The 14,213-nt window shown below is 35.9% G+C and overlaps 1 protein-coding gene across 1 annotated transcript in view; it reads left to right on the top strand.

The window, feature by feature from the left end:
- Window positions 1–14,213, top strand: part of NT5DC1 (5'-nucleotidase domain containing 1) — a 119,215-nt gene that overhangs the window by 97,646 nt on the left and 7,356 nt on the right. The window contains exons 7-10 of the mRNA XM_012650147.1: window positions 3,635–3,809; window positions 5,615–5,712; window positions 10,644–10,762; window positions 11,926–12,087. Coding sequence (XP_012505601.1) covers window positions 3,635–3,809; window positions 5,615–5,712; window positions 10,644–10,762; window positions 11,926–12,087 — 554 coding nt within the window. The remainder of the gene's footprint in view (window positions 1–3,634; window positions 3,810–5,614; window positions 5,713–10,643; window positions 10,763–11,925; window positions 12,088–14,213) is intronic.

Here is a 14,213-nt window from a genome sequence, read left to right as displayed (position 1 = left end):
TAGATTATAAATATTTAAATCTCTCCTAAATTATGTTCTGCAATGGAAATAGCAACAGACCTTAGTTGGAGGCTGAGGGTGAAGGTGTTAGCATCCCGGTATCTCTAATCCTCTTAGACAGCAGCTTTGAAAAGTCTAGCCACAAATCACACAAAACAGTAGTTATACAGTTAACAAGAAAAATGCTTACTTATTCAGTGATGCTAGAAATAGTGATGTGGCAGAATTGTCTGTTAACCTAAAAAAAGTATTTTTGATATTCAAGCTGTACTAATTTTTTTTTTTTTACCACGAGAGGTCCCTAAATCCTGTTTAATATATTCAGGCCATTTTATGTGCATATTAGACTGTTCCAACAGTTTGCTATTTTTCCATGACTCTATATTAACCAAATTTTTAACATAAGAAAGCTAAACTTTTATTCTTTAGAATCAGCTTTTTAAAAAATTTACTTTTGATTCCAACTGGACATAGAAAATACCAGCATCTAAAGATAGAAGAGAGGTAGAAAGGCCAGGAAAATGAATTACACAAAGTGGCAGTGAAATAGAATTCCTTTAGAGGTCAAGTGAAAACACAGGCTACTTTGTGAGTTAAGAACAAGCAATACCATTTCTTTCCACCTTAGATCTAAATTCCCTGTTTTGTTCAATCAGTGTTAATCTTTTAATATCATAATTAAACATTTTTTTTCAACAGGGGTAAAAAAAATGGAAGAGTAAGTTAGGGTAACTTTGATAGTACATGAATAATACAGTTTTTTGTCATTCACGGTTGGCTATATGTTACAAATTATGTTAGAATGTAAGGAAACAAGTGTTCCTGGATCTGCCCCTGCACTAATTTAGGTATCCATGCATTCAAGGCCTGCTCCATGCCAAGTAGACCTATTTCTTGCCTTTAAGAGTTTACAGTCTCTTTTGGAAAATAATTTAATAGACAATTATATTTCAGTGTAGTATGTTTAATAATTCTTCCTTTGGTTTAATAGCTTGATTTATTTCAATAAAAATATGAGTGTCTATTCATGTAATTTTATCTCCTATTCCTTTAATGATTTGAGGTTACGAGGGGACAAAAATATTTTCTCCAGTTTTACTATTTTGTAGTAAGAGCAACTCATAATCCACCATTGGATATCTAATTGCACAGGGCTTGTCTTTTTTAGTTTGTTCATTTCAGTCTAGCTCGTGAATAAAACAAAGACATCTCCATTATTACTTAAGAGAGTAATTTTCTGATTAAACTATTAGGTTTCCATTCCTTTGAATTAGGCATTACTAATTAAAAGATTCTAGTAAAATTAATCTAGGTAAGAAATTTAAAATACAGTATTTAAATGTATATGCTTTATTTTTTTATTGACTTAGAAATGTTAACAGTAGCTTTATAGTAATTTATATTTTGATCACTAGATGGCACTAAGCACATGTAGCTAAGAAAAAAAAACTTTCTCAATTTTTTTCTGAATACAGAAGTTTAACTATAAATGTTTTCAGCATTACATACTATAAATCTTTTGTTTTGCAGCCCATAAAATTCCTCTCACAATAAAACCTTTGTTTTTCTGAATGAAATAGTCTCACATATGACTCCATTAGGTATGATAAGTTCTAAGAGAGATGCAACCTCTGAAATTACTTTGGTGGTTGTCCACTTATCAAACTATTCGATTCTTAACCATTTAGCTTTATTATTATCTCTTTCTTAAATTGGCCTTTTCTTACCTGTACCTTTTCTTTTCTGGAAAACAGAAAATATATTTTAATTTTTTTAAGGGCTATTATTAATATATAGTTTCTGGGATAGCAAGAGATCCCAGAGATTTACACACAGAAGTTCCTGTAGGACAAAATACAAGAAGAGCACAAAATTTTTTTGTTCTTGGTCCCCTGATGTCTGAATATTATTCTCACATTGTAATATATTCTTTCTTTTGTTATTTTTTTTTTTTTGGTCTGGGTATGATATTCTTGCAATGTGTTATTTTCTTAATCAAGATGCTTTAAGTTGCACATAGTAAATATCCTTAATGTTTAAACCGTTATTAAATTGAGTTGTTGCACACGACCAGATGTTGCCCAGAGGTTGGGTGCTACTTCCAGTGGTGGTTAGTTCGGTGGCTTAATCAGAAACCCAGTGATGTCATCAGGAACCCAGGTTCCTTTCGTATTTCCATTCCGCCATCCCTGGTGTGTCAGACTTATGCTTTGTGTTGAAGAAAGCTACTATAGCTCTAAGTTGAACTTATAATTGTGGCAAATTCCAGCAGTAGAAGAGAGGACATTTTCCCCTTTGTATGTTACTTTTTATCAGTGGTATACCTTACTTCAAAATTCCCTAGCAAATTTCATCTTAGGTCTCATTGCCATGACTGGGTCTCCTGAACTTCCTAAACAATTCACTGGCCAGGGAAGGAAATTGCTACCATATGCGTAAACTGAGACCCAGATCCTCCCAAAGGACGATGAAACCTCAAACAAAACCAGATAACTGTCCAGCAAGGAAACTGGGGAGTAGATTTAGTCAGGCAGACAACAGTATTTGCTACCATTTGTTTTGTTTGTCAGTTTCATTTAGCGTCTTTTCTGTCCTGATATTCTTGAAATATACCTTTCATTTCAGTTATTTCAAGTGCATCACACTGGACAAAGTTACAGATGTCTCCCAAATCTAGTTATTACAGAATCTGTCATTTAGTACAAGCTCTTTAACCTATTGTTTTGTCTATGCATGTGTCCTTTTTCTAGCAGTTACAGAAAGTAAGAACATGGATTCTCCATATCTACTTAATAGTTCTATCATGTTTAGAGAACAGTATTTCCAAAATGCTTTATGAATCTAGTAGCATTTCAACCATATCTTCAATTGTCTGCTAAGTACCCATAACTTTAAAGGCACCGAGTCAAGCAATATAGATGAGTCTAGCCAGGCTGTCTGGAGATATTGCCACCATCTGCCTTGAAGCTCAGCCTGACCGCCTGGACTCTCTAAAGGGGCAGAGCCAGCAGTCCCACTGATTCAAGCCCTTCAATCTTCCCTGTCAACTGCAGTGCCTTTTGGCCTCTTCTAGCTTGTTTTGCTCTGGTTTTTCCATTTGACATCGCAGCACTACTCAAAGGCTATAGACTGGTAACCCTAGTATGGGTTCTATCTGAAACAACACTACTGTGACTCCAAGGAACCCAGTTCCCTTCTCAGCTACTTCCTGCCGAAGATGTGTTCCTGCTACATTATCTGAATGTTATTTGTTTCTTACCTGTATTCAGCAAATATATGTTGAATGATTATAAGAATATTTATTAATAATTGTTATTTCAAATGCAGTAAGGTTTTCACTGGTTTGAAAATGCTAATTATTTTGTGTTTCTTATGTTATCTGTTTGAACAGTTTATCAGTTCTTTTCAAATAGCTAACCAATATCATCAACTGACATTTTAAACCATCATTATATTTTTAATTAAAGAACACAAATTATTCTTAAAAACTAGTTAGTATGGATATCATTGCTAAGTTGTTCAAACCTAGTCTTTATCCTTTTATCTATAGCTTCAAAAGAGATTAACTTGTTTGAGAATATTCAGTGTCAAAAATATTTTAAAAAGAAAAATCTCTGATATTTCTATTTTTCAGAAAACTCTGGAATGTATTTTCCAGAAATAAAAAGAGATCCAGGCAGATATTTACACAGTTGTCCCGAATCTGTTAAAAAGTGGCTTCGACAGCTAAAGAATGCAGGAAAAATTCTTTTGTTAATTACCAGTTCTCACAGTGATTACTGTAGACTACTCTGCGAATATATCCTTGGGTAAGTGATGACTTGTTTCTTTTTCATTGTCTTATAAAAACTGACAGCATATTAGCCCAGTGCAGTTTTAAAAGTGTTAACCCTGATTATATCATTATATTAAACAATGCTGAGTCATAAATTGTTTTTTTCTTATAACATACCTCAATATCTGCCAACAGCAACCCACCCCAAGTACATTTTAGCAAAGCAGTGATACCGGGGGCCAGTATGCTCATAGCTCACTGATGGTCTGGGCTTTAGGTTTTCTGAAAAGTGAGTAGACTGTATCTCCTTCAGTCTTCCATGAATTTGATTTCTCAGCTTGGATGATTATTGAGGGACAGTGAATTGTAGATTACACTCCCTAACAGATACCTGGAGTATAGGCACTCTGTAGCCATTTCAGTGTGAAGCTATTAATATGTACTTTTACCATTTAGCACAGCCAGGGATGTAGTCGATATCCACGAAAATCAAGGAAGTGTAAGTGCACAGACTTCAAAATAAGACAGATTTGGGACTGCTCTACAACTTACTATGTGACCTGGGGTAGGTTTTATAACCTCTTTAAGCCTCAATTTAATCATCTTAAAAATGGTACAATAATACCTCATAGGTACGAGGGGATGTTTAAAAAGCAATAGTAAAGTATGAGAGTAGTTGGTAAGTTTCCATGTGTTAATGCTTACCTTGTCATTCTTGTGGGCTAGTCCAAGAAATGTCCATGATCAGTGCAAGATTCTACAATGGGCTGCTAGATCTCCCCTAACGTTTCCTCAGATTTTAGTAAATACTGTATTGCCATGAGTATGGAGCAAAACTGACCTCCACCAACTTTCTTAGCCTCATGATTTCCATGTTTCTTACCACGTGTGTGGGTTTAGTTTGTTCTGTGATATACTACTATCTGTGAGGGGATTTTCTGCCTTCTGAATAATACATAGGTTTCGGATCCTTGAAGTGTATTAAGGGAGAAGTTCTAGATGCCTGGAAGGTGCCCCTTATAGAGACATTTGTTGCCCTGGTAGTGGGACCATGCTTTAGAATAATGACTCAGGAGTTTTAATTCCTTTTTCCTTAGCATCTTAGAAGAAATTTTTCTTCTCATCTTAATTGCTATTTATTGTTCTTTTGATTTGTAAAAATATTCTGGAATGTTGGGCAAATACTGTCTCCGCAGTGTGACAGTGAGCCTCTCAGGGAGAAGGACTGCCTTTCGTTAGTCGTCTCAAATAATCCTTAATATAATACTAAGTACAGATTAAAAATCATTACTGGTCATCTAAATATTGCCACATTATAAGACGACACTGATTTTCAAAATAAAGTATCTTTTTGAGCATTCTCTGGAAGATTTCACCTGACCTACCTTAATGCTGCTTTCTGTAGGACCCATGTAACACAGAAAATTATTAACTCTTTCTTCAAGCTAATAAATCCAGACAAATTTCAGTCCCCAAATTTGAAGACATAGCTCCCAAATATTTCTAGCTGTTAAAAACTACTGAATTCATCACAATAACTGTTACCATCATGAGAAAAGCCAGCTCAATACCTAGAGTTGCTGTGCCATTTTTTTTTCCTGCTTATGTTTATACTTTAGGAAGTATAAACAGGGGTTGTCAGGAAGACTAGTGCTCAGCCACCTTCTATTTCCAGTTTAATATTCACCTGAAAATGTATAAGAAAAATATAAAGCATGTAAAAGTTACGCAAAAGATAAGAAATGATGCTGTGGTAAAATAGATAGGTAAGGTTCTGTTTTATGCAGACCCTTTCTATTTTCTTAAAATAAGTTTATGGAAAATTTTGTTGCTTTTTAGGAATGATTTTGCAGACCTTTTTGACATTGTGATTACAAATGCATTGAAGCCCGGTTTCTTCTCCCATTTACCAAGTCAGAGGCCTTTCCGGACACTCGGTAAGTTGTGTTTGGTTTCTTTCGTGTTCTGTATACCTGTTGGCAAAGCATTGTGCTGTGTGCAAAACACTGTGTTAGATGCAATACCATGTTTTCTTTCCTTTCATGGGGCAGAAAGAAGATAAACCTATGTTTGTATTAAATTTTACTCTAACACTTTATATCATAATTATTTGTATGTCAGTCTACCCCTGACTTTAAAAATGAAGGGCATGGACTTTACCTTAGTTTTTAGGGCCTAAATAAATATTTGAGGGATAAATTAATTGTAATAAGTCAATTGGGTTATTTTCTGGAACAAAAGTGCCTGAAGAATACATGAGGATCCTAACACATGAAATAGTCCTCTCTCTGGGGAACAGGCAAGGCCTTCAAGGAAGGGTACTTATAATTGTCCCTTATGTATTAACAGAAGAAACTGATAGGGAGAGAGGTGGATTGAAAAGAATGATAAAATTTTGCAGATGAAAAAGAATGGTAATAGCAGAGTGAGGTACACTGGTAGGTACTCTCTGAAAGCTTCTTGAATAAATATATAAATGAATAAACAGCAAAGCCTGGTCAGGAATGGAGGAGTTGTACATTTAGGGGAGTGAAAGGCAGTGAGTTTGGATGTTGATATCTGTCATGTCTTTCATTTCTATTTAAGTAAATGTCAAATAAGCTCAGTGACATATTAATATTTGAGGACCATTCAGAAGTTCTCTTAAGGGATGAACATCTAAAGTAAACCCAGGAATGGTTAGAAGTTAAAACAGAGTGAATGGTTATAAATGCATATAAGATCATTAACAAATAAAATTTATAGACCTATATGGTGATCTAGCTGTGCTTTAAAAAGGATGATAAAAATCAACATATTATATATGTATATATATAAACATGCATAACACACGTTAGCATCCACTGCAATAAATGCTTTATAATTTATTTTACTTTTGATTCAGATGCTCGGCATTATTTAAACAAACTGGGCCAGGAGTCTCCTGAAGGTTCTGGTACCCTTCCCTCAGACCCACCCCCAATCTATATTCATCTGTTTGCTCGTTTTTTCTCTTTCATCCAAAATTTCTCCTTACCGAGTTGCTCTGGCAGCTGTTGTCTCTGGTCAATCATCTTCCCCACCAAGTTCAAACTACAGTTTTTAAAAGAGTTTTATTAATAGTTTGATTTACTAATTGCCTAAATTGGCAGCTCCTCCATCTCTATCCAACCCTCATTTGCTTCTTTTATTTATTTATTTTTTTTTTTTTTTTTGAGACAGAGGCTCACTCTGTTGCCTGGGCTAGAGTGCCATGCCATCAGCCTAGCTCACAGCAACCTCTAACTCCTGGACTCAAGCAATCCTTCTGCCTCAGCCTCCCAAGTAGCTGGAACTACAGGCATGCACCACCATGCCTGGCTAATTTTTTATGTATATATTTTTAGTTGTCCAGCTAATTTCTTTCTATTTTTCTTAGTAGAGACGGGGTCTCGCTCTTGCTCAGGCTGGTCTAGAACTCCTGAGCTCAAACGATCCGCCCGCCTCGGCCTCCCAGAGTGCTAGGATTACAAGCATGAGCCACGGCAGCTGGCCCCCTCATTTGTTTCTTAACTTCATTAAGTCAATTTTTTTGGTGGTTTGTAGGCGATAGGAACAAGTTTGAACTTTGGTCTCATACCAGTTTTTCTCCATTATAGTTATTTGATAAGCCAAACATCTATTAGTCATTTGGTTAAGGCATTTGAGGAATAATTTGGACATTTTATAGAACTTTGGCATAGAAAATTATTTTAATAATATATTTTCATAGGAAGATTTCTTCAATTAATGCATTTTACCTAGCTATTAAGACTGCTTTAAACTAAAGCTGTGACAGAATTGAATTTTAGGAAAATAATACAGGTTTGCATTCTTCATAAAATAGTGCTGTTTTGTCAGTGAATTTGAGGGAGATGGTAAAAATAACAATAAACTTTATAAAGTTAAGTTCAAAATGCATTCTAAAGTTCCCCTTCTCTATCCATTGCTAATCTGTCTTTGATATAAATGGAAGACTGTAAACAGCACTGAATTGGGGCATGATGTGAAAATGTCACAGGGAGTAGGCTGGGGCTCCTTTCAGGGTAAGAACGGTTAGCTTACAGGTGCCCTCAGGGATGCCAGATAAAATTTTGTCTTGTGCTGTAGTTTCTTGTTTGTGGCAAGAAACCATGAGCCACATTCAGGTTCAGGAATTCATATTCTGAGATTGTCTCTGGGGCTGTCACCTTACTCTATGTCTTCCAGCCCCAATTTGAAGTCCTTCGAGAAATAAGACAGCAAGAAGCATTCTTGGCTTGGCTTTGATCATAACAATTAGGTAACTTTGGACAGGTTGCTTAACTTTTCCAGGTATCAGTTTCTTCACTTGTAAATTGAAGGGATCACAGCTAAGAGTTCATCAACACTTACTATGTGGCAGGCACTGTTCCGTGTGTTTCATCTTTATCTGTATTAGTTTATTTATAGAACCACTCTGTGAGGTTAGCATTGTTATTATCCTTGTTTTAAAACTGAGGGAACAGATCACAGTCACCTTCTATACTTTGTCCTTTTTTATTTTTTCTGTATCTTCCCACATCTTTATCTTTCTGTATCTTCTAACGTATTTTTAATTGAATGTTTTGAAATCAATGTCCTCATTGTACTCCTTACAGGGCACACTCTTTAATATAATGTGAAAATAGAAGTTCATGTAACTATTTCCTAAAGACTGTGAAAAGAAGTGTGAGTGCCCTACTTGGATTTGTGAACATTGTACTTTAAACTTCCGTGAGTTTGTTCCTCTGGACTGTACAGCTTTCACCTCAGCTCTCTTGCTTTCACTGACCTCATAGGCTCTCCGCTAAGAGAATTAATAATTTTCTGAGTCCCACAGCTTTTAGCTGTGGAGGTTCTGCTAGAACCATTGAAGCTGCCTTCATGGATTAATTATCCTTTAAGGCAGCTTCTAGTGTAGGAGCTAGAAACAGGGAGGATAGGTGATATTTATATAAAGTGGGTTTTTTTATTTTCATTGGATTTGGATGTTTTGCTTCTCATTAAATTACTGAGTTCTGACATTTGAGCAGTTATTCGAGAAATTATTTTTAATAAGCAGTAGAAAGATTCCTTTCTTCACCTCTCTTGCACAGTGAGTCTCTACATATCAAATGTAAATCAGCTTTCAAAAGTATTTCTCTAAATTATTCATTTTCCAAATGCCATCAAACCTACATTATTTACATAGTAAGACATTCTAGTGAATAAATAAAGACAGGCAGACACGAGAAGTAATCACTTTTCACTGTGTTGCTCCAGGGAAGTACTAAATCTTACTAGATCCTTTTAATATTAGGCTAATACATGATTTGGCTTACTGCTTATTCTTTAGAGAGTAGTGGGGTTTTCATTTGTGCAGAAGAATTTTTAAATAACTGCTGAAATGGCAGTGAGATAGGCATAAATATTTCTTGACCATAAGCTGCCAGTTGCTATGATGTGGCTTTAATTATTTATAAATGTGTTTTTAGAATTCCTTGTTCAAAATATCTGAGGTTATATAGATATCCACCTCATGTTATTGTGATATATTTGACTCTTTTTTGTTGCAGGATTTATAAATTGCATTCCATTACAATTATAGTGACCAACATTTCATCTATTAATCTTTAATTCTCTGGTACCTTATTCAAGGTGGTTTATGTTATAAACTAAGCAGAGATTTAGGGTAGTTACCTGTGACTTTTACATATAGTTTCTTTAGGGGGAATGAGATTTTAGTTAAAGGTACTAAGTGTGTCAGAGATGTATTTTTAATAACTGAGTTACCTACTTTTGCCGCCTTCTTTCTAGATAGACCCTTTGTTTCTCCCTGTCCTGCTCTAGGATTCACTCACACCGAATCCAATGAAGCTTAATCTTTAGCATCCCTCATTTGTCTCTTCTGGCAGGGACAACAGCAATTTCATATTGTTAATGTTGTATTTCTTCTCTTAAAGAGGTCTCTTATTATGTAAGCTTCTGTATATACCACCTCCGTATACAACGTGGGACTATTTCTCATTAGGATTCTTCTTAGAGGCGCAGCAGAGAGGACCAAAGAAATCCTCTTAAAATCTAAATCATATAGTTAATGTGGAAAAAAAGAGATTTTTTTTTTCCCCATACAGCTTCCAAAGCTGTGCCAATAGCTACCCAAATCTCTGGTATATCATCCATTTTGTGACACCTGCCTGAGTCTTCCTTCATCATTTTACTAATGGACAGATTGTCTTCACCTTTCAGCCTGTGTACAAGGTATATAATAGTTGGCAAGATCCAGAGTGGCAAAGACATTTTACCTGTCTCACCAGCCCTGCTTTAACAGGAGTGAGGAAGTAATGTACTGGGAGAGGACAGCCTGGAATGGTCCCCAGACTTCTGCTCTGGCATCAGATAGTCCTTTTACTGCCCACACACCCACCCTGGGCTGGGGCTAGAGCAAAGCATTGGAGGCACCTAGGGTGCAAAATTTAAGCCTGAATTTGAAAGACTACTGATAAAAACCTATCTCCCCTACCCCCAATTCTAAACAAATAGGACCTAATGGCTTCCATTATGTTGTTTCTTTAGTAAACTGGTTTGCAAAAGCAGGAGCATGATGTCAAGCAGACATCTATCTAATCACTGAATAACTCACTTGCCAGCTTTAAGATCTTGGGCAAAATAACTTCCCTCAACCTTGTTTTCCCCAATTAAGAAGGCCATAGGATTTAAAAATACATATCCATAAAGTACTTAGAATACGTAGATGATTACTGAATGCCAGCTCCCTTCCCCACATGGTTCCTTTTGGTACGTGTCCTGCAGCCATGCCCTAAGTGTGATCTGCCCAACTGAGTCCTCTCACTTACTTAAGAAGTAAATGATTGTCAAACTGTATTTTCAGAGAATGATGAGGAGCAGGAGGCGCTGCCATCTCTGGAAAAACCTGGCTGGTACTCCCAAGGGAACGTTGGCCACCTCTATGAACTTCTGAAGAAAATGACTGGCAAACCTGAACCCAAGGTATTTTCTGATTGAGGCGGAATCCTTGATGCCCACTTGAAGACATAAGTGTATGTAAACTGATCCCAAGATTCTCAGTGCATTCAGCTTAGATAACTATGAGGGAATCATCTGCCTCTGTCTATCTACCACGTCTCTCCTCTTACCCCTTCTGCTTAAATAAGCCTTTCCTTTGTCCACGCAGACTGGGTCTTTATCTGTGATAGAGGAGAGCAAGGATTCCAAGCAGGAGGGCCACAGATCTAAGGGGTACACCAGATGAGTGTGTGGGATAGCTGAGGAATGATATCCTGGTAACAATCTATCAAAGTTTTTATTTGTAAAACAAGCAATAGTTGAAAGTATGCTACAGACTAGCCTAACGATACACTTGCTTTTGACAATTTGATCACACTGTCGATGTTGAGCATTGGTGCATTTCTACCAGCAGAACCCTGCCTTCCAAAAAATTATTTACCACGAGCCCCATGAGCAGTGAGGTCATTGGGTAACTAAGCCCTGCTCCATTGACTCCCACAAAGCTGCAGTCCCCTGGGGACTCCTGAGGGGTTTAGTGGATGGAGCATCCTGACTTGGAGGTTCTAGTTCTCATACCCTTAACCTTATTTTCTCATCTGTAAATTGAAGAGCATGGACTAGATCAATGGAGTTTTGCTTCAGAATACCTAGGGAGCTTTCCAGATTCCACATGTCCAGCCCCACTCTCAGAGATTCTGTTTCAGCAGATCTGGGGTTGGACCCAGAAACTCTCTTGAAAAGTGGTTGTGGTGTGCACTCTTTATAATCTGCAACCTGCTATAACAAGTTGTCTCTAATATCTCACCAGCTCTTCAATTCTAGGGGCAGGTTTCATTGTAAACATATACATAAACATATAAGTTCATGTTGTCTTTAGGAAAATTGAATAAAATCATGTATTTCCTCATCTGCCTTCTATCTGCAAATGTGCTGTACAGCTTTGTAACAAACCTGGCGCCAAGGGAATCAAATGGAACAAATTGATGGTCACCAGTGAAGTTATTCAAGGAAATTTAAGATGTTTAGGCAATTTTCTCTTGTTGTACTCTGATGCCTGTTTAGAAATTTTCTTCTGTCTTCCGTGAAATGAACACTACTCTTCCACAATTCTGTGCCTCAAATAGAATTTGCTGTGTGTCTTACAGGTTGTTTATTTTGGTGACAGCATGCATTCAGATATTTTCCCAGCCCATCACTATAGTAACTGGGAGACAGTCCTCATACTGGAAGAACTCAGAGGGGACAAAGTTGTAAGGAGTCACAGACCTGAGGAGTCAGAGCCTCTAGAGAAAAAAGGAAAATATGAGGTAAGGGTTCCCTTCACCTCTTTCCTTGAAAGAAAAACGTTTATGTTTGAAATCTAAAGTATCTTTATACTACTTGACTCCAAAATTATCCTGGTCAGACTGAGTGCCGTCATGTTCCCATAGTTTGTTTTTGAGGCAGTATTTGTATTGATGGGCCCATCCTTAGCAAATGTTTCAGGCCAACTTAGTTGTTTTATCTACTTTATGGAAAATCTATCATGTGTTTTTCTGCATATATTTAAGGCAGATGTAACAGTTGTGTGATTTTTTCCCACAAATTATCTTTTGACATAAACCTGGAGCCACAACTTAGAAAGTAGACTGCTTTAGTATGTAAGTTCAGGACTGTTCCTCCACACAGCACGTTTCCATCTGAAAGGCCAGAGCAGTACATCAAAAACAGGCAGTAAGTACAGCACATCCTGAGAGTTCACATTCTTTCCTGCTTCCCTGTGGAGGGAACAAAGATATAAACATCTTTAATTACTATAGTAGTAGGGAAACAGTTCATAAAAAAGAGAGCTAAAAAGGAAACACCTATGAGGGTTTTTCTGTTTATTATGTGATTGTTAATAAAAGTGCAGTTTTTAGTTTAGTTTTTCTAACCAAATTTCAAGCACAGAACATATATAAGGTGCAGTCTTTTGGTGAGTACAAAATCTGAATGCAAAAGGATTTAATTCTATATTTGCAGTTACTTTATTCAGCCTAAGTAAACGTTTAAAAATATAATTAAAATCCAAGTTAACCAGATCATTTTAAGATTGATGTTGTGAACTGTTTACATTTACTACATTTTTATGGAGATTAATGTTTTGTTTCACTTAGGTTTGAATTCAGTGTCTCAGATATTTACAGTAATTTCCATTTTAGATAAAACCATCTGGAATTTGAGGATCACTTTTACCTCTCTGAGTGACAAGAAGCTTAAGATAAGGATAGGGAACATCTCAGATGGAACTTTAAAGGCTTATCTACAAACCTTTTTCTAAAATCATGATACATCAATTGATTACCCACTCTACTATATTGGAGCATGAGGTCAGCTTAGCAAAAATGGTACATTTTAATGATTAAAGTAAGCCTAGTTAAAGAGACTAAGGAATAATTTGTTTTAATTTATTTTTATTTCCAGAAATAAATCAAAAGTCTATTATACTTGTAATTGCTCGCACACTCTCAGTCCTATATGACTACCCTACTGTACAAAAAGAAAAAGAACTCTCTTTTTCTGCTTCCTTCATTAGTGTTGTCATATGTTTCTTCATTTTAACTAAAAAGAAATAAAAAACATTTTCAGACTTTTTAGAATAGCATGTTATAAAATTCAAGTGCAAAAATAATTCATTTTAATGATTAAAATTCTTAGCAGGCAAGAAAAAAGAGACCAGCCTTTAATTAGAGAAAGGCTGTCTACCAAAACCCCAGTGGTAATGTAATATGTAATGGAGAAATTTAAGGAGAGAAAAAGCCATATTTAATGGAGACCCATGCCCCTCAAGGTTCTGAGATAAACAAAGATGCTTATTATTAATTACACTGTATAACAGAGATCTGGCCAACATCACAAGAACAGAAAAAGAAATGTGGGATAAGATTAAAAGATAAGACACCTAATTATCATTATTTCATGATTATATGATTATTAGCATAGAAAGCCTTAGTGAATCAACAAACTGAGAGTTCTGTCAGAATGCTGGATCCAAATCACCATTCAAAAATCAATAGCTGTTCTCTATACTAGCAGTTACCATTTGCAAAATGTAATGAGAAACAAACATTTGTGAAAGCAATGAAAACAAATCACTGTCTAGGAATTAACCTAACAAATACATAAGACCTTGATGGAGTAAATTTTAAGCCTCTATTAAATATTCTGAAAATAAACTTGAATAAATGGAAAGATACACCATACTTATGCATGATATAAAATTATATAGATACCCATTTTCCTCAAATTTATTTGTAAAGTCAATGTTAAGTTATGCAAAATCCCAGGAGGATTTTGGGTGAACCTTCACTAACCGATTCTGCAGTTAGATGGAAGACTTAAGGCCCTAAAATAGCTAAGACAATTTTATAAAACACAATAATGAAAGGAGGGAATTTCACCCTATCAGATACTA

This window comes from Propithecus coquereli, unplaced genomic scaffold (genome assembly GCF_000956105.1).
Source record: "Propithecus coquereli isolate 6110/MARCELLA unplaced genomic scaffold, Pcoq_1.0 Scaffold313, whole genome shotgun sequence".
Classification (NCBI taxonomy): Eukaryota; Metazoa; Chordata; class Mammalia; order Primates; family Indriidae; genus Propithecus; species Propithecus coquereli.
Note: the sequence above shows the minus strand (reverse complement) of the source record. Positions and strands in the feature narration are given on the sequence as shown.